Raw genomic sequence first — 20,169 nt, 5'->3', positions numbered from 1 at the left:
GTCCGGGAACTTGCAATGGCGGCCACCTCGTAATCGAAACAACATCGCCGCAACTGGCCGCAACATCGCTTGGCCGGCTGCCGGCTCGGCTGAGCTCGCAGAGCTCGCTTCTGGACGCCGAGTTCGGAAGGCCAGGGAGCGCACGTCGACACCAGAGCATAAAGCATGTAACACACGGCACTGAAAGAGTTCCTCGCTGCGTAACACATCAGAAGACCCCGTGTGCTGTTGACTCGTCCTGAAGATATGCCGAATGCCGCCAAGATCCTCCATGAATCCCCGCACGGTTGGCTGGGTGTGTTTCGCCATTCTCGTCCAAGCAGCGCTCTATTACTATTTCACTCGACGTACCATTCTTCTTGTCGGCGTCCTGTCAGCTCGGGAAAACTTCGAGCGGCGTGCCGCAGCACGCGAGACATGGTTAAGTGGTGCATCGCGCGTGAAATCTTTCTTCATTGTCGGTCGTGACGCGTGTCGGGTGCCTCCCGAAGATCGCGTCGATCCGTACGTCTGTGAACGCTGGGAACCTAATATTACAGCGATCAACGAAAACCTAGAGTTCTATGCGACCACAGCCAAGACGCGCGATTGCTTCCCTCGAAAGCGGTCGCTGTACACTGGTTTCAGTTTCGAGGTGCACCACCCTCTCTCTGTGACGCGACTCGGTGTGCTCGGCGACATTCTGAGCGGTAGCATCGGCATCACAGTCGCCCTCATCGACGCCCACACGCGGGAGATCCTTCGGAAGGTGGTCATCACCATGGAGACGGGCACCGAGGATGGCGGTTACTACTACCGCAACATCGACCGAGTAATCTTAAACCGGTACTGACAGAGATATTCCTCCTCTTGAGGATTGAAAATTGACATTTAATCCTCATGCACCCGTTGTTCGACTGTTTCAATCGAACACCTAGGTTTCAGTGAGAGTTCAGTGATTCAGCTGCGCATACTTCGCATGGAAGTAATTACTGTTATGTGCAGATGGGGGAACGTTTGCAGTGGGTGTTCGCGGGGACCTTTCATTGCGACACAATCATGCGAAAAGACGAATTAATCGAGGTCCAGTTAACGGGAGTCGACTACGCTGATGCTGCCAACGCATTGCGGCACAATCATGCGAAAAGATGAATTAATCGAGGTCCAATTAACGGTAGTCGACTACGTTGGTGTTGCCAACGAAGAACAATTTATCTGGTTCCAGCAACATTTGTCCATAGCCTTGTCTTAGAAGCAAAAGGAGTGCTCACATGGAGGTGTGTGATTAAGTCCATTGGAAATGTTTGTATTGCAGGAATGCAAAAGGTTTTTTTTTTTTTGTTAGAGGAGTTTGGGGAAGGCTGAAGGGGTCTGTAGCAGGGTGGCGAGTTGGTGTACTTGCATCTTGGGGAACAGCGCGAACTAACAGGGACACAAAAAGAAAGAAGTGGACAGGACTAGCGCTGTACCCAGCGCTAGTCCTGTAACAGGACTAGCGCTGTAACTAGCGCTAGTCCTGTCCACTTTTCTTTTTGTGTCCCTGTTAGTTCGCGCTGTTCCCCAAAATGAAGGGGTCTCCCTTTTTTTACTTCAGAGGAGATCTTCATTAGAAAAAGTAGAAGTTTAAGAATGCCGGGTGAACTGTACATGCATGTATATGTATATTCGGCGCCCTTTTAAGACTAAAAATTACCATAGTGAACAAATGTAGCGCAGCAGAAACACAAGGGACGGAAAGAATACACACGGACGGGCATTCTTTCCGTCCCTTGTGTTTCTGCTGTGCTACAATTGTTCACTATGAATTACAAACTAGCCCAGTCTACAGCTTTACTTAAAAATTACCATGCGTGCTTTGTTCCCCTTCCAGGTACTTTGAAGGCATTGTGAGCCTATCGGGTGAGATTGTGACCGAGACATGCGCGGCCCCCCTGGCTTGGAACAATGGCTCCAACCTGCTCACGTACGAGCGACTCTATGTGGACCATGAGGACAGGAACAGTGTGGTGTGGATGCCTGAAGCAATATCGGGTGTCGGTGTCCACTTTGTCATCTCGGACTCACTGCCCAGCCTCTTGGACCACGTGGACGATGCTGAAATGCGCCAGGCCGTCTGGGACGAGCTTGTCGATGAAGAGCAGCGCAAGCTCGATGCAGAGGTTCGCAGGTAACGGGCTTTGCTGCTGCAGCGATCTCGCTAAGTGCTTAGGCCAATAGCTTTTTGTGCTTGTCAAGTGGCTACTGCACGTGTATAGGTTGGATGGTGTTTGAGCAAAAAAATTGGCCATGTGCCTGTTCACGTCACTGCAAACGTCATCGGAGGACTATAGTGTTCTGGCACCTCTGCCTTTATTCTCTCTCACGCTCTTCCCCTCCAATCTCGCTCCTCCTACGATAAACACAGTGGAGGTCCATTTTTTCTGCGTTTTACTGCTAGCACGCCATCTGTTAGAAATTTTTGTTAGTTTTGGGTGTGGAATGCCACTACAAGGTTTAAGCTCGCGTGTAAGCTCTTTTTGTATTTTTGGGTCAAAATATTGTTCTAGACGTGTTTTTTGGTCAACAGTATTGACAAGCATGAATGTAGTACCAGATCTAGTGGCTTGTAAAGTTTTTGCCTATAGGTTGTATTCACTGCCGAGGCACGCATGCAGGCAACCGAGTGCACCATCACTGGTTACGGCACCACGGGATGGCAATACTTATCCATGCTAAGCACATGGTGTGTGTTGGAAATTTTAAACTCTACCCACCGAACACAAAGTAATGCCTCGACTCCAGTGTGAGTGCAATTAATAACATCTCTGATGATACCACCATCGAGAATTGGGTTGAAGCAGAGCACACGACGCACACCGGTGTTTTTTTTTTCTGCGGCGTGCAGTCGCAGCGGCACAAGCTGCGCCATGTCGGTGGAACTTCTGTTACCAAGCGAAGAAATTGAAAACTAAGCTTTTCAGCGAATACCATCTATATGAACTTCTCTTTTTAGAATTCTTTCATCCTTTGGCCAGGTGGCTGAATCGGGGGCCAGACAGACCTAGATTTTCGGGTTTAAATAGCCCAAGAAAGACTACCATTCTTAAAAGTCTTCCCTCTCTGCTTTCGTATTGCAGGTACAGGGACATTGCTCTTGTGCCCGTCGTGGATGTGTATCGCACGCTGCCACGGAAGCTGCTGCACTTCTTCGACCATCTGCTACAGCGCTCCATCGAGTTCGATTACCTTGTGAAGGCGGACGATGACTCCCTGGTAGACCTGCTAGGCTTGCGAAACAACGTGCCCAAGAAGAAGCAGCAGAACATCTGGTGGAGCACATTCAGGGAAAATTGGCCAGTGATCCGCTACGGAAAGTGGGGAGAAAGCACGTACAGGTATCGGACATGCAGCCGTCTTTCTGCGTGGTATGCTTGCAGCCTCGAAAGTATCTCTTGCATTTGCAGTTGCTTTGGTATCGAGAACCCTAGCTTGCTGTGCTGAATTTGGCTGTTCTTTACTTTTTTATGTACAAATGCAGGTTTCTGACCCTTCCCTGCAAGCAAAATCTAGTAGTGTTGATGTAGTGGCAGCAGCTCCCCATTAATGTTGATATTGTGTTTTAACATTCTTTTCGTCACATCTGTTGCTCACACTTAATTCTCTAGTTGATACTTTGGAGTGCCACTTTTTGAGCATTAATAGTTCAACTGAAAGTATCGTTTGGCTTTGCAGGTCTGAGTAATGGCAGTCTTAGCAACACCCCAAGTTCTTTGCGTCCTTGCTGTCAGTTTGTTGCACGAGTTTAGTGTGAAGTGACAATGCCAGACTCGTAGACGCGCTTATTGCGCACAAAGAGCATACTTTATTTAGAACTAGCCGGAGGCAATAAGCAAAAACGCTCGTGTGTGCAAGATTTCGGCGCACGTTTAAGATCCCCAGGTGGTCTAAATTTAATCCGGAGCCCTTTACTACGGCGCGCCTCATCGCCTTCATTGTGCCGGCGCGTTAAATCCTACAATCAATTAATCAGAACTAGCCGGAGCCTGACTGGCATCCTCCCTGCTTGGACGCGCACTGCCGTCTCGGGGCCCACGCAGTCTACATCATGTGAGTCACTCATTAAGACAGGCTTTACCAGATGGCAGTAATTGTCCGCTGTGGCGCTTGACGGAGTGCAGTGCATGACAGTCTTTACCACAGTGGTTGTGCCAAGTTGTTATAAAGGCTGACTGTGGCACTGCCATAGGTCTGTCCTGCCACCTTAGGCAACTAGGTTTCTTCAACCTCAGCTTGCAGTAATGGTTTCCTGAGTTGTCTGTTCCTGGCTGACAACCGACAAGCGTCAAAACCTCAAGTCAAGCCATTACAGTGATACAGGTGGGGTGCAGGAAAAAGAGGGGAGCGATGGCATTACGGGAATTGTTTGAAGGTTTTGTTTTGTAGTTATTGAGATCTTAACTGATTTCTGTGGGGTGTAGTCAAACAGAATTTTGAGGGAAAAAAAATTCAAATGTGCGTGAATATTTGAAACTTCAAAAAATTTGAAAATAGTGTTTGCTATTCGATTTAATTCGCAGTGTAATTTTGCCACTTTAAGTATTTGAAACCAGTGCATAATAGCGCATGTAAACATTCACTCTGCCGCACAACATGCAAACTTTTAAGCTTCACTGTTTGGCATGCCCCTGTGTCTTGCTTTTTTGCATGATGCTAAAGCTGTGCAAGAAAGCTCAACTCATGCAAGCCTTGCGCGCAACAACTGTATGAACGTATGTTAGCTAAAGTGAAAAATTTCTAAGCCGTAAATGAGTTTTCTGTCAGTATAGGGGCAAGAGTGTGGGAGCAAGAGTTATTACATACTTGTTGGTTTGCTACTAGGAAAGTCACACCACCACTGCATGCCTGCCCTATTTTCAATGACTAGAGGAACCACGCTGAGGAAACGGCATTTCTTCATAGCAACATAGGCTAAAATTTTTGTTCAATTTTTTTTTGCTATATTGTCTTTTCTATGTACCATTTTCTCATCAAGCACTATTACATGAACATCCACGTGTATGAAATCCTCACTGCATAAGTTACCTTTTTGTTTTTGTGCAGGCACGTTTAAGATGTACACACAGTCTATAGCGAAGACATTCATATACAAAAATGCTTAATTTGATTTGCATTCAGTTTTTACTATTCATATTTTTCCAATCAATTTGCAGTCAGTTTTTACTACTGGTATTTGCAGTCTCAAATTTGATATTTGCAAACTAATTTGCTTCAATATCTTTCATTAAGTGAAGGATGCACAAAGTAAAGCACAAAGGGGGTTGACAGACCTGTTGGTGTGCATGGTCACTTCACAGTGCATGCCCAACTCACTGCTGCTGTTCCTGTCTGTCACCAGTCGCTTGTTGCATTCAGTACTCTAACAAAATGCTGTGCATGTGCTGTTCAAAATGCTTCTGTATTGTTTATTGATGTTCTGTGTAGTATGTGAATGTTCACTGGAGCATGCGAGTGCATTCTCAACTTCAGAGTGGCTATGTGCCTGCACCTTTTGCTCTCTTTCATGGCAGGCTCCACCATTGTTTGCTTACACAACTGCTCAGGCTTTAATCGTACACTTGTGCTTCGATGGCTGACCCACTGCGACTAGGTCAATCTCTGGTCGCCACATTTCGTCGTTGGAGCGTGCCCCACGAGCTAGTTTTGTAGACTAGAAGCACTGTCATTCAGCTAGCTCTTCTTTCCTTCATCTTAGCATTTTTACTGTTTTATGGGCACCCATTTTGCAAGCACTGAAGACTTTCAGAGACACCCTTTTTGCAACCAAAATATGCCGCATCAGAGATCAACGTGCCTAGGGACTATTTTCTACTGGCACCGGAAGTAGTGTCCTTGATTGCCATGCCTCTAGGTCTATTCCTCCATCACCACACCGCATACAAAAATCCCCCCTTGTTCCTGTACATCCCTTCCTGCTGCAGTGTGAAGTTAGCGCGGGATATTTCAGGGCACCTTTTTTCATGATGCATTAAGGCGTCCTGGTTTTACATTTTTATTCAGCAGTGAGCTAGAAAAAGCTCTACGTGTATGCTATACTACTTGGAATTCACGCTAATACACATGCACTAAATTTGCACTGCTTGCACAGCAGTCATACTCCTGTGTGGCACAAGTGTGCGACTAAACTAGCAATATCATCATCAACAGCCTACTCAGGCCCACTGCAAGGCGAGGGCCTCTCCCATAGAATAATCAATGACGACGATGACTGATTATTGCGAGGCCAAAACTATCAGCGGTGCTCTGTGGTGTACAAACTAACAGCTTTCCTTCAGCAGTGTTCTGTGTGTACAAACTGAAAGCTTTCCCTCGTTATTCAGCATGGCTCTTGCTTCAGAAGGTTCACCAAGTGCATTGCAAATAAACAAACTAGCGTGGGCTGCAAAACTCGTTGTGAACGTGCATCTTTCAGAGTAAGCAGAGCGCACATCTTGCATAATTCTTGTACGCCTCTGTTCAGCACTGGCAATGCTGAAGCTGGTGCAAGCTCGCAAGAAAAGCAGATGTGCCAGCACACACCACTTCGTTGCATTGCCAAGTGTCCACCTGTACACCCCGCTGCTCCATATGGAGTTGGTGCAACCGAGTCCTCGTCTTGTCGTCACTGATGCCCGCATGCGCACTTGCCTGTTGCAGGGCCCCCGTGTACCCTGCGTTTGCGTGTGGCTCTGCGTACGTCCTGTCCCGGGAGCTAGTGCTCTGGCTTGCCCGGAACAAGAACTACCTGCACAGCTACCAGGGCGAGGACGTCTCCATGGGCATCTGGCTGGCGGCCGTCTCCCCGCGGCTGATCAACGACCCCCGCAACTGGTCCTGCAGCTACGGCTGCCCCGACGGGGTCAGCCGGCCCTACAACCGGGCCCAGCTCTCCCCACAAGAGGTCAGGTCCGTGTGGGCCACCTTCAAGAAGCACAAGAAGCTCTGCTGAGCCCGAACCCACTGCCCCGGTGACTGTGATAAATTAAAGGATAACAAGTTTATTTTAACCGGAGGTTCTGTCACTTCATTGGTGAGCAGGGTACACTTATAAACCCACCACTGCTGGCATGTTCTATAAATTAAATAAGACTACTCTGAGCATCCTGAGAATTGAACTGACTGATATTAGTTTGAAGTTCCTGAATGTAATTATGTACACGTTGGTTAAGAATCGATTATACAAATTGTTAGTGCCAGATTTTCACTAGTGCAATAAATATGACAAGGTAATCGTACTACATGTTCAGTGAAGAAACTCTGAGATGAAGGGAAAGCTGTTAGATCCTTTGTGCGCTGTAGGAAACACATTGTTTTGAACTGACAAGGTCTACTAACTTTGCAAAAAAAACAATTTTACATCCACATGAAATGGAGCCGCACGGCTACAAAGCAAAGCTATACAGCTTTGTCCGAAACTTTACAGTTGAAGAAAAATTTGCCCTGGTCGAGGACTTGAACCAGGGACCATCACCTATCTAGGGCAGTTGCTCTACCAAACTGAGCTAACCAGGAAGCTAGCTGTTTGCAACACATAGCCATACGGCTATGGCTACACGTTGTTGTAGTTTGGCTGCATTTCAAGTAAATTTCAGAAACTTCTTTCCCTTTGCACACACTTATACAAACTCTGGGATTTCCCCTAAACTGGAGTTCTATTCTTGCAGTGGCAACTGACGGTAGATTCTGAGGAGCAGTGCACCTAAGTTTAGCACATGTGACACAAAACATTGGGAATAGCATCGCTGCGTCCACAGTGGTCAAGCAGGCGCACTATTACACATTGTTTCTGATGAGGACAGACAGGCAACGGAGGAGACGCTGTTTAATGCCAATAAACACAAGACATTGCAAAGGTGCACCAGGCACAGCATGATTTGTGTAGAACAGGAAATGTGCACAATCACAAGCATGCAAAATCTTTGGTCTAAAGAATCCATGCTTTATGCCCCCCCCCATATCTACAAAGATAGCCACGAAAAGCTGCGTGTGGCAGAGTGATGTTTACACTTTTGGTCCATGAGAAAAAGAGCATCAGCTATTCAGTAAGAGCCATCCTGACCCTTTAAGATTGTGTTTGGCATCACCCAAAACTGGAAAACCGAGCTTCTAAGCCATTGTCTGGCATGACACGCACATGCAGTTTTAATTGAGATTTTGATCGAAACAATGTGCCATTTACCAAAAACTTTTTTTCGCACATTCTTCCAATCACTTGCATTCAATTTTGCTCTGTGAGAACATTTCACTGCGAACAAATTTATTTCGTTAACAATTGGTTTTCAACACGGCATGGTGGTGACCCTACCATGTCATTTTAAATTTCACATCATTAGGTTTCACTGAACATGCCACAAATTATATGAAAGGTTTGGAATAAATGCTAGCAATAAAGCTTGCACGTGGTACTCGAAATGGAGGCTGGAGCAACCAGTGGACTGAAATGAACATAGCACTGGAAGCAGTTGATCGTGAAAAAGTTTGTGGCAAGTAGCTTTTAACAATAGCAAGAGCACAGGTGCCACAAGGATTAAGTTTCAAGGCTTTGTATGAAACCATAAACGACCGAGGTGAATTTGGGGTCCTTGTAGATCCTGCGGTGTCCGGGGCCCACAGTGTTGTCAACCTCATAGAACACTGGAGCTGGTAGGCCAGCTGGCCTATCTGCTCGCAGCCGTGCAAGCAACTTCTGACAGAGTTCGTACGGAATAAGGGGGTCGTCCTTGGAGTGCATGACTAGAACAGGGACACTCAGCTTTGCTGCCCTTCGCTCAGACTCAAAGTCGGTGTCGTCATTTTGCAACGGTTCAGCAAGCCTGTGCAACACGGGCAGGTAACGGAAGGGCGCTCCCAGCGGCCATCGCAAGGCAGCTTCCGCCAGGCTGTTGAACGGCGCTTCAAGGACCACTGCTGCGGGGTTGTCGTCAGTCTCGGTGAAAATCTCGGCAAGCTGCATCGCGATGCCCGTGCCCAAGGAATGGCCCCAGACTATGATTCTGGACTTTGGCACTTTCTTCTTGACCCAGTTGTAGACTGAGAGTGAGTCTTGAATTACGCCGCTCCGGTTGGGCATGACGTTTGTGGAGTCGCCAAACCCTCGATAGTCGAAAGTGACGACATGGGCATCGACTTCGCTCTCCGAGAGCCTCTTGTAGAGCTGGACTCGGTAGTCGGCGGCACGTGTTTCAGCATGGCCGTGGTAGTAGATTATGACGGGCCTGTCGTCCTCGAATTCCGATTCCTCCTTGACCCCGGTTACGCAACGCCCCCACTGGCTCTTTGGCATGACGTGCCAGGTCCCAAGCATGACCCCGTCTGTCGACTCGAGAAAAAATGTGCGCGTGTAGGGCAGTTCGTAGCCGTGAGTGTCATTGAAGTTTATGAGCGGGGGCCAGTTAAAATAGTGGCCAAACACCATGAACCTCCGGAACCAGCCGGAGAAGTAGAAGGCCGCAGGAAAGGCACCGTAAACAAGGAAGAAAACGAATCCCAGAACGCGTATCCAGGATCTTCCGCCTTTGCTTTTGGGAAAGTAGGCCGGCTTGCGGCTTACTTGGGCGCTACTTTCCAGCGCAGAGGACGTCTGGTGGAGGATGCGCTGCCTCAGCATAGTGGGGCTTTCCTTGTCACCTGAAATGAACACAGCATTATGGAATCATCAAGTGCAGCTTAGTGCAATTTGTTTTCATTGGAGTTTGCACCAGGCAACACTACTGTACTGACACAAACCAAACCTTCTTTCAATCAATTGCACTCACAACGATCACACCAGACAATGACATCAACGTGTCAGGACTCCTAGTAACTATCATTTACGGCTTTTCGAAGCTTTTCGACCTCCACAGGCAGCAACATGCAGTGCACAGCTTAAGAACATTTTGCATCTCAGTCAACTGCTTCGCAGTCTGCACAAATAATATTTTCACCTGATTCTCCGTGTTGCTTTAAAAGAATACCTGCTAGGCATCATGGGGTTCTTCCACTTTTGTTAAATGAACTTATTGCCCGTTGCAACGACAATGTGAGACTAAGGAAGACAAGAAGGTGGTGGCAGAAGCTGCCAAAAAACTTAAGCTCTAAGTAGAGTACAGTGGTGAGCGTGCCTACGGTGAACACGGGAGCGCGCGGCCGCTGGTACCATCACCGCAGCCTACCGTGGGATGCGCGAAGCAGCAAGCATGTGCTGTCGAGCAAGGGTATGCCTTCGGCGCGCACATCGCGTCATCGGAGCGTCTGAATGTCGTCTGCTAACTTTATCATGCTTGTAGCGGTGGAGCGATCGGCCGCTGTATAAATAACTGCAAACTGGAATCCGCAAGAAAAATGTTTCTGAGGGAGCGGTTATTCCTTCATTAGCTTGATGCAATGCAATCGGTTCATCACATCGCAACTCGCTAGCTTGCTTCAAGCAGAAGATGGCGCTCATTTTAACAGCACTTTATTGTCTGTAAGTGATTGCCATGGAAACTGAAGGAACGCATAAGCACAATGTTCATCAGAAATAAATTGAGAGCTTAAAGTGAGCTCGGGCACTAGTACAACCTCGACCCAATTTACGGTGGAAAAGCACCTTTGTGATGCTTATTAGGCATGTTCATACAAGGATAGAGGAATTTAGGTTTAAAGCAAGACACCATTAGCAGACGACGTGCAACATAGCAAAACACGAGTGCGATGCGCAATGCTTCGCGCAGGCCACAATACGCTGCTTTGGTAGGCAACTCACTACCGTGTTCACCCTAACCGAGCTCACCACTGTACTCTAGAGCTGTCCTGTACAGCACATTTCTAGCCAAGAAAAAACTGGCTGCAGAACTAGGCTCAGTGCTGCTAGCTGCCAAAACCAACAGTAGTGCCACTGCCCTTCTCTAAAGATCCAAACTGTTTTTTGCAGTCTCTTAACAAAACTCAACTACAGTAGCTGACCGATTTTTCGGACCTGGAGGGGAACGAAAAATAGTCCAAATAAAAGAGCACTCCAAAAAAAATCTGCCAGTCATTACTCCTATGGGCCAACTGGGGGTTCCTCGGAAAAGTCTGGAATATCCAGCAAGTCCGAATATTTGGAGTCTAAAAAATGCTTGGCTACTGTATAGCAACTCACTAAAGTTAGCCCCAAGATTTTTCATACGAACATGTGCATGAAAATGGCTTGCTTCGCAGTCAAAATATTAAGGCAACTATTTCATAGGAGATCTTAGAATTCATCATACCAAGAGACGAGACAGGCGATGGCAGTTATGTGGTTGTTTTGCGATTGAATCGAAACTAGTCATCTACTAGTCCAACATTTACCAGGCCAACTGTTTTTTTTTTTTTTTTTTGTAATGCATGGACACCAGCAGTTTTTTCTGGTGATCCTTTCCCTCACAGACGGAAACTCTTTTTTATTAGCAAAGTAACAAAGGTAAGTGCTATCGTTGACGTTTTTAAACCATCTGTGCTGCTCAGCATAAGAATAAGGATTTCACAAACCCGTGGATGGTGTTTTTTTATAGAGATGCAAAAAGTGTTCACGTTTTCACCACATGTTATTATTCCCAGGTTATTATTGCTCAACCTAAATGCAGCCTTAGTGTGCAAAACTCTAACTTCAGCTGTTTTTAAACTGAATAGACCTAAAATGCGGCCTTTGTGACAAATTGCAGTGCGAATAAGCGGGTGGTTCAAGCAACAAGCTTTTGGTGTTGCAGCATTCACCATGGATATAGGCTCCGGACAGCGCCCAGAGGGCGACACGGAGCCCGCGACACCCAGCGCCCCCTTCGGCAGTATGCGCAACACTGGGTCGGTCCCCGCAAGCCGGTACGCTGCTGGCTCGGGGGCGCTCTTCTTTTTGCAGCGCGGATTACGCATATTAGTCGCCCCTTTTTAGCTTAAAACGAAATAAGAGATTGTAAAGTAATCCTGCCACATAGTGCATGTGAATGGAGAAGGATTTATTCGGTTGAACTCGCGTATGAGAAGGTATATAAAGCCGCATAGGCGTGATTCTCAGAAGAGAAACGCTCGTACAGCCTGCCTGCGGGGCAAACCTTTCTCAAGCTCAGCAGGTTTCGCTTCAAAAGAAAACGTAATTTATATTGTTGGCTCTACAAAAGAGGAGGCTTTGTCTGCAAATATATCAGACGTTGCGCGATGTTTCCGTGCGGGGTATTCCATCCATGTGAGTGCACTTGCATGCGACTGCATAACTACTAACTGGACCACACGGGAGTTACATATAGGTCTTTGATCCGAATGTGATGCTCCATACATGTAACAGTATGAAATTCATGTTTGTTGGGGTATAGCGAAAGTGCGGACGTTAATAAGTGCCCGCTTCGCCGAGAAACTTTTGGGCTTCCAGTTGTAGCCCAGTACGTTAGTTGCATATAAGTAAACACGCCCCCCCAAAAAGAAACTCATCACGAGAAGGCTATCACAAGAAATTCCTTTAAGCAGGGATGGGATGAGGAGGGGTAAGCAGAACATCTAATAGGCGTATCGGAATAAATTACGGAATATTCATATTCGGGTACTTTTGTTTTCTCTCCACGACAACGGGTTCGGCCGGGGACCTCCGTTAGGAAGGAATAGTAGCGCTTTTATTACCGTCAACACTTTTGCAACAAAAGTCACGGGAGAAAAAATTTAGTTCCCTGAGTATACCCCTCACTGGTCCGGAGTGACCGCAATCACAGCGGATGGGATAAATAAGGTTTGTCCTCCTCCTCCTCCTCCCCGAACGCGAAATTTTTTTTCCCGTGTACAAATTGTTCCAACTTTGATTGCGGCACGTCTTAGCTCAATTTTTTTTTCCTTTTCAGTGGCTTAGACAACAATCTCATTGTTTCTTTTGCAAGAAGAGGCGGTGCTTTTATGCTATCCAAATGTTCGCGAAACATTTGGGAACATTAACGCCTATAAGTGTCCGCGCCCCATATGTGGTTATATGTATTTAATTCGGCGGTATAAGCACGTGGAATATTAGATGAAGCAGAGTAGAACCGCTGGGTGATCAAGCTACAATGCTATAACTGTGCTTGGGGCCCTCTTTGTTACCAAATTCAGAGAGCAATTATGTGTATTGACCGCCTATAACCAGCCTACTAACAAGCTGATCGTACACCACGGCAGCATGTTATCCTATCGCTTAATGTGGGCCTTTCAAGATTCAGTAACCATGCTCGGTATCTGCGAGAAAAAAAACAGAGAAAAAAAATCCGCGGGAGAATGCAAAGCCTTCAACAGATGCTTCCCAGTTTTGCTAGCCCACGGCTCGGCAGCGAGGCGACAACATTTTATCAGTGCCCCGTTTTATTTGGAGGCTTCCCCCGACTCTATAACACTTTTCATGACTTTGTTGCACTATGTAGTACATATACGCGCAAAAAACGTTATAACAAACGTTTTTTGCTAAGTTGCGTTCACTGGCGCTGAAGGCGGTCGGCGCGGCGGGACCGACTCAGAGTTGTGCGTGTATGTCGCGGCTGGCGCTGCGCTAAGAAAATTTGTACTACATACAAAGCAGTCTCAGAGGGGAAAGGAGAAGACATTACTACCAACGGGGGACTTTAAGGCAACGCACTTGGCAGAGAAATCGACTGCATGGACCATTCACTCAGTCGTGGAAGAAAACATGCACAGAAGGGCACTACTTGTGCAAAATTGGCAAAACATGACAGACACAAGTCCACACACTAAATTAATCGTACTTGTGTCCATTAAGACCAAATTGATGTCAACATTACTGCGAAAAAAAAAACATGTACAAAACATGAGGTTTAGACCAACAAGAAAAAAAAAGTATTCCCAGACGTGCGTACGAATTCTTCGCAAGTAAATAGTAACTTGAGTGCGTCAGTTCAACCGTTTTTTTTTTTCCTGGTTGTTTTCCATTTAATTTTAGGCCTCAGATCTTCCGCCACTGTTACCAAGCTGCCCGAGGGGGAGCCGAATGAGCGTTTACCAGAAAGAAGAAAAAAAAAAAAAAGAGCGAAGATAAGACGTCGGCGAAAGCGGCCCTCGATCAACACCACAATTAATCACGGCTAAACTTCAGAAAAAAAAGAAATATCACGACGTATTGTCTCCAAAACTGCTCTCGCAATAAAATACGAAGCTACTTTGGAGCAGAGCTGACCAGTCCAGAATTACAAATAAATGAAGTCTTACCATATCACATCGCGGCCTGTTTACATTTCGCGCGTTTGTTGCGCGCGGCCGTCGTTTTCCTTCCTCAAAGGAGGAGCGCTCTATTTTTTTTATTCAGTCTTCCTCATGCTCACCGCAGGTATCCCGAACCAAGGAAAACATGCACATTTCAAAATGACGGCCACAGATTCACAGAACTCGGCCCCAGCGCTGCGGAAACAAACAGCTACGACATGCAAGTGGAGAGGTATGTACACTTGAGCGAAAGGATGAACCGTTAGCGACCTACCGCTCATCTCGAGGGGCCGACAAAAACGACGACAGAGCACAGCGGTGTTTGGCTCGCAGTGATGCGACCGCGACGACAATCAGTAAAGACTGGCATCGGCCCAGCCAGCTGTCGCTTTTCTGCTCACCTTTGTACCAGGCAAATGACCTCCATGCGGGCGGGCCCAGTCCCAATGCGACACACGAGCCGCTGCGTTTGCTTGGTTTGATTGCGGTCACCGCAGCGGACCGTCCTCGCGAGCGATTATGCCATGCCAGCAGCCGTGCCGCTGCCGCCGCTGTCATCCTCCCCCCCCGCCTCATCCTGCTACCCTCTCCCGCCCAGGCGGCCCCTAACGGGGAAGAGGTCGCGGCGCGGGCTGGCAGCTTGGCCACTTCGATCGCCGGGACGTACGCTGACGGTTCCCACCTGACATTACACCAGTCACTGTCACTCAGCCGCCTTTTCTCTCTCCCTTGAAATGAACAGTAACTACCATAGAGAAAGAAATACTAATTGCTGCTGCGCACCTTCGCAGGGTCCCTCTATCTCTTCCCCCCAACATGTTTCCCTCACCCCTAACTGTGTCGCGTTATCACTGCTACACAAGGGCGTCCGCAGAACTTTTTGCAAGGGGGGGCATCCATAAGCGGGGGGGGGGGGGGAGGGGGGGGGGAGGTACGGTTGGACAGCACTAAAAAGGCGCTATTTGTGGTTACAAAAAGTACAAAATGCGAATTAGAACCAGACTTGGAGGATATACATTGGATTTTATTACCGAACAAAGAAATAAAGTTTAAAAAAATGCGAAAAGTTACTGTCACTTTGTAAAGTTGTAAAGAAGAGTGGCCAGTCTCGCTGCGTGAGGGTTCTCGACTCACGCCCACTGATCACCAGCAAACAGTACAATACATTCACACACATAGAACTGCACTCCGTCAATCTTCCTTGAATAGCAGCTGCAGACGCCTCGGGTTTTTCTGCGCAAATTGCGAGATGATATGCGTGATGAAGTCTGTTGAAATGGCTCACGCAATAAAGATACTACTCGCCTCCCTGGCTTTCAATGCAGTAAAGACGTACAAGCGTTTTGAGGGGCTGATTTATAGGTTTTGTTTCAGGGCTTGGGTGGTGCCGACATTTCGCAATTTTGAAGGAAAGGGTGTACAAGGTGATGGGACGGCACGGGAGGATGTTACACTCTCCCTACTAGGTGTAGCGGTGAAGATTTTTTACTAGATATAGCTGCAACTTTGTGCGAAAACTGAAGTTCTTGCGGTAAGACTGCATAAATTTAGAGTTTAGAAAAAAAAAAAAAAAACGTCACACCTTTCAGAATTGTTCGCTATCTTCAATAGCCAGCACAGGCAGTCTGTTTCACTGCCGTCATATGACCGACAATGTTAGTCAGTGTATAAAGTGCAATGTTGACCGCAGTCCTGAAGGGCGTTCCATACGGATACGCGGGACCTGAGTGTGCTAATCATTTGAATAGTGTGCACATGGATTGTTGCGCTAGTCGGTTCACGTGCATAATTTAAAAAAAACTTTGCGCTAAAGGACGGGACAAAGGAGAAAACGTCGGTGTCGTTCTCTCCTCTCTTCCGTCCTTCAGAGCAAAGTTTTAATTATGGGTCAACCAAGCTGTGCAGCTTTTTTGTAGTGCATAAAAATATCTGAATTTCCAAAGGGGGGCAGTTGCCCCCCCTTGCCCCCCCTTCCGGACGCCCATGCTGCTACATGTTCCTTTTTCGGTCAGACAAAGCAAACGAAGCCAACAATGAAACTATTTTGTACGAAGTAAACAGAAGTTAACAATGAAACTATATTTTGCACAAAGCAGACAAACTCGCTATTCAAAAGATACGTACTTGAGCTGGCATCTATGGGCTTGCCCTGCAAAATGAAGAGTACATAACCTGTTGTGCCAGCCACCTGCAGGCTTGTGGTTGCACCCATCTGCCGCTACCTATGGACCCAAAAACGGGAGTTTTGGGGGTTCGAACTCGATCCCCCCACCTCCTCCTTCGGAATCTTTTTCAGGCAGCACGTGAGCGTGTGCTAATGTTCATTTGTGCAAACTGCTCCCTTCTCCCCCCAAACTCCCCCTGAAAAAAATGTTGGCTGTGGCCCGCGCCATGTACCCTACCCGATCACCTCTTCGGCAAAATAAAGTACTGAACCTGCAGATATATGACTCCATCCCCTGGATGACCTTTTCAATTCACGAGCAAAGGGAATTAGCATTTTCTCGCGTTTTAGCCACCTAGATAGCGTACAATATGTTGGCAGAGCGCATGTAGTTGGATGGCTATCTTGGCAGCTTCCGTAGGGCACTTCCCACAGAAATCCGCAAAGTAGCCACTTTCCTTCATAACACACCTTGGTGTCGCTCTATCGCAGTGCCAACTTTCCTGGTGTGTATAATGGCAAACTAAACCAACTAAACACTCACTCTGCCACTCAACGTTGCATTAAACTGGATAGTAAAAATTAAATGAGGTTGGTGGTTTAAATATGAACCAAGATTCTTTTATTTAAAGCAATGAGTTTTAAAACTCTGCTGAGAACAGAGGTCTGAAAATTTGTCATTTCAGTTTTGCCTCATAAGAAAGACAGCACTAGCCTTGGAAATAGCCACCCAGCTGTGGTGTACGTAATTCTATGCTATTTTACGTTACTTCATTCTGAGTGCCTTTGACACCCAGCAAACTGTACAGAAAAATGAATACCAGAAAAACATTGTACAAGAAACTAGAAATGAAATAATTTAGGCTATGTAAACTAATTGAACATCTCACCAAGGATGGACAAATGGCATTAGCAGAGTTGACAAAGTACCCAGCTCAAGTCAGCTTTCATGGTTACCCTCATCAGCCATAGGGAGGACGAATTCAATGGACGAATCTGACAAGTGGCAGCTGCAGCATGTTATCTAAAAGGACAGTTTCCAGAATTTACAGCTGCAGCGATGAACATTGTTCAAATAGCACGTACCCTGAGAACAGGTGCATTGAATTTCTCCTTTTTTACCGAAAAATATCACAGTACGAAAATGTTGAAAGTGGCCAAGAAATTTATCTTCAATCTTATAAAGAAAATTACTTCTGCCTGTGTCAGTGCGAACGATTTAAATGTTTGGTAAGCTCACTGCACAACACAGCTAAGCAGAGCAGTCTCTCTTTTCTTTTTTTTACAGTAAAGGAATTTCAGTTACAGTAACAATCTCTTTACTGCAAGTGACCAGAACTCCCTTTAATACACTGCACTGCACAGACAAGTCCATTCTTGACAGCATACCTGGGTATACCCTAACATTATTTTTGAAACTAGGAAAGACCCGTCTATTTCAGCCAATCAGACACATGTATTCAAATCCTACAGCGGCAATTTTCCATAACATAAAACGTTTAGCATAGCCACATTGAGAGATACAAAATGAGCTGCATATGCAAGAACATAAGGCCCTAACTACTATGCAAGACACACCCCAGTAGCCAGCTTTGGTATGGGACTTATGTTTAACACAAGCCAAACACCTCCACGGATATTTCTTGCTCTTAATGTTTATGGGGAATACAGCAAGACTTTGTGCACGATCAGTAAGCATAGTTGCTTCAGTATAATGCAGGCACAAAATTTGTCATCTTGTTTTTACACAGAATCAAAAATGGGAGAATCGGAGTCCAACTGCCTCATTTTCCAACTCTTCTTGGTGCACGAAAAAAAAAAAAAAAAAAAAAGGACAGACACAGCCCCTTTTTTTATGGCAGCATCTTCTAGAACAAAATTTTACATGAATAGTTTTTGCGTGCACTGTTAAAGAGTGAAATTTTCTCTCCTTACAGTTTCACAACCAGGGGACCTCACACAAGATTTAGAAGACTGTGTCTCATGAATGGGCATAATGTATACCGGTGTCGCGATTGCTTTCACTTTGTGTGAAAATTTTTTGCCTTTTTGTGGTGTTATTGCTCTGTTGTTGGGGCAAGGTGCTTTTCCCTTACTGCAATGTCATCTGTGCTGCTTTTTTAAATGCAGAGCATTTCTTAGCCTCGCCTGTTCCTGCGTCGGACGGTGTCAACAGTTCCGCGTCCGCAGCAGGTGTGCCTCTCCTTCCCTCCTCTCTCTCAACAGCAGCTGGCGCGCACATGCGTCGTAGTCAGCCCGTTCGCTCCGTCGCGGTCTCGGCGTAACAGGTCCGTGATAGCAGCGTGGTGGGGCGTGGAAGGGCGCGCGCTGCTTGCGCATGCTCGCTCTCCCCCCCCCCGTACTGCTCTCCCTCTACTGCGCGCGCTGCAAATATAGCGGCTAGCGGTCGCTCGTGTTTCAGTCACTGCGTTGCTCCTTCCTTCCTTGGTTGACGCTCGTGCCCACGTTTACTCGTGTCTGCTACTCAGCATCACGGAAGAAGCGATGGAAGCAACACTGCCTTCAATCAGTACTGAGGCCCCAATGCTCTGCATTTACTCGTGTTCCCCTCGCGGGAAGGCGCGGGAATTTTGTTGCACTTGTACCTAGGCTAGAATTTAGTGTTGTTATAGCAGGCGGTGTTTACACTTTCCTCGTTACATACTGCCCCTTCTGCATGGGCTAGCATATTGGCCTGCAGTACTGTTCAATTAATTGAAATTATTGCTTGGGTTGCACCTCAAGAAAAAGAAAAAACGGCAACACTACTACACTTCAAGCCACAACACCTAGCCAAGTATTGCAAAAAAGAGAAAAAAAAGTGGATCGGATGTGGTTTGTGAAATGTAGCAGGCAGGAAAGACGGTATCAAACTACCTCTTCTCACTTATTTCGACCATGTGGTTAACCATCTGGCAAACTATCCCATGTTTTTACTAGTGGCAATGCCTCACTATTTCACTCCCAGGGATTGAGCATTACCAGTTGTGTAGTACAAGTACTCTGGTCTGCTACAGTAATTGTTAAAGGAGCACTGACACGAAGATTTTATGTTACACTTTTATTGCTTTTATCGATGCTTAATGGCCTGGCGAACCTGAAACAGCACTTCAAATACTTCAGCGCGCGATAGTTATTTATATTGAACGGCCTGAAAATCGTTTGTTTCAAATTCCCGCGCTTTCATCCCGAACGGCGCATATGACAGAATCCCTGACTGACCTCACCGCTTTGTGCGGACATCACCGGCGCCCGCTTGAGAGGGTGTTCCGCTCGCCGCTCGTGGGCCCGCGCGCGTGAAGTGACGTAACGAGTTTTTGACGAGCGCTTCCGCGTCACTTCTTTTGGCTTTCCCGGGATGATGTCACGCTGATGTCCATTCGCTGAGTGCCGCTCCGCGCGCTGCTCCGTCGGCGCGATAAATGAGATCCAATTAAACTATGTTCTTCGCGTCGCAGGCCGCTCATATTTCAGCCAGGGTACTCTGTTGAGTGAAGGAAGCGAACTGTGCAATAATATTAACGCCGAAAATTGGTGTCAGTGCTCCTTTAAGTTGGGGGATGGGAGGCTTACCTTGTAGTGGAGGTGGAAATGTAAAAGTCCACACCAAATACTGGGAAGCTGCGTTGGCTATGACAACACCCTGGCAAATTACCTGGGCTAAATTTGGTGTATTGCCAAGATGTTTAACTGTACAACCCTTGCAAGAACAAACAATAGTCTACGATAACCGATCTATCAGGCGAAAATCAACATTCTAAAGCGGGGACACTGCTCTTAAAACAGCTTCCTTTAATTTCTATGTAAACTCCGTGAAACTTGTCAGTCTTGCTGCTTTCCCCCCCGCTTATTTCAAATATGGC

At 46.8% G+C, this 20,169-nt stretch overlaps 2 protein-coding genes across 3 annotated transcripts; one reads left to right on the top strand and one right to left on the bottom strand.

Moving 5' to 3' along the window:
* The first annotated feature begins 15 nt into the window (after positions 1-15).
* LOC144174025 (UDP-GalNAc:beta-1,3-N-acetylgalactosaminyltransferase 2-like) lies at positions 16-7,001 on the top strand. The gene is made up of 4 exons (XM_077702426.1): positions 16-825; positions 1,850-2,146; positions 3,096-3,353; positions 6,652-7,001. Exons 1-4 carry the CDS (start codon positions 254-256, stop codon positions 6,941-6,943), a joined length of 1,419 nt encoding a protein of 472 aa, XP_077558552.1. The 5' UTR covers positions 16-253; the 3' UTR covers positions 6,944-7,001.
* Positions 7,002-7,799: 798 nt separating this feature from the next.
* On the bottom strand, positions 7,800-14,769 carry LOC144174027 (lysophosphatidylserine lipase ABHD12-like). Of its 2 annotated transcripts, none has more exons than XM_077702429.1 (2): positions 14,544-14,769; positions 7,800-9,621 (listed from the first exon to the last, which is right to left on the bottom strand). In XM_077702429.1, exons 1-2 carry the CDS (start codon positions 14,716-14,718, stop codon positions 8,522-8,524), a joined length of 1,275 nt encoding a protein of 424 aa, XP_077558555.1. In that variant the 5' UTR covers positions 14,719-14,769; the 3' UTR covers positions 7,800-8,521. The 2 variants fall into 2 exon arrangements, with proteins under 2 accessions (XP_077558555.1, XP_077558556.1); XM_077702430.1 differs by having other exon boundaries at positions 14,417-14,554.
* Positions 14,770-20,169: the final 5,400 nt, after the last annotated feature.

This window comes from Haemaphysalis longicornis, unplaced genomic scaffold (assembly GCF_048455015.1).
Source record: "Haemaphysalis longicornis isolate Haplotype H1 unplaced genomic scaffold, Haemaphysalis longicornis Haplotype H1 scaffold_3, whole genome shotgun sequence".
In the NCBI taxonomy this organism is placed as follows: Eukaryota; Metazoa; Arthropoda; class Arachnida; order Ixodida; family Ixodidae; genus Haemaphysalis; species Haemaphysalis longicornis.
This window is presented reverse-complemented; position numbering and strand designations above follow the sequence as displayed.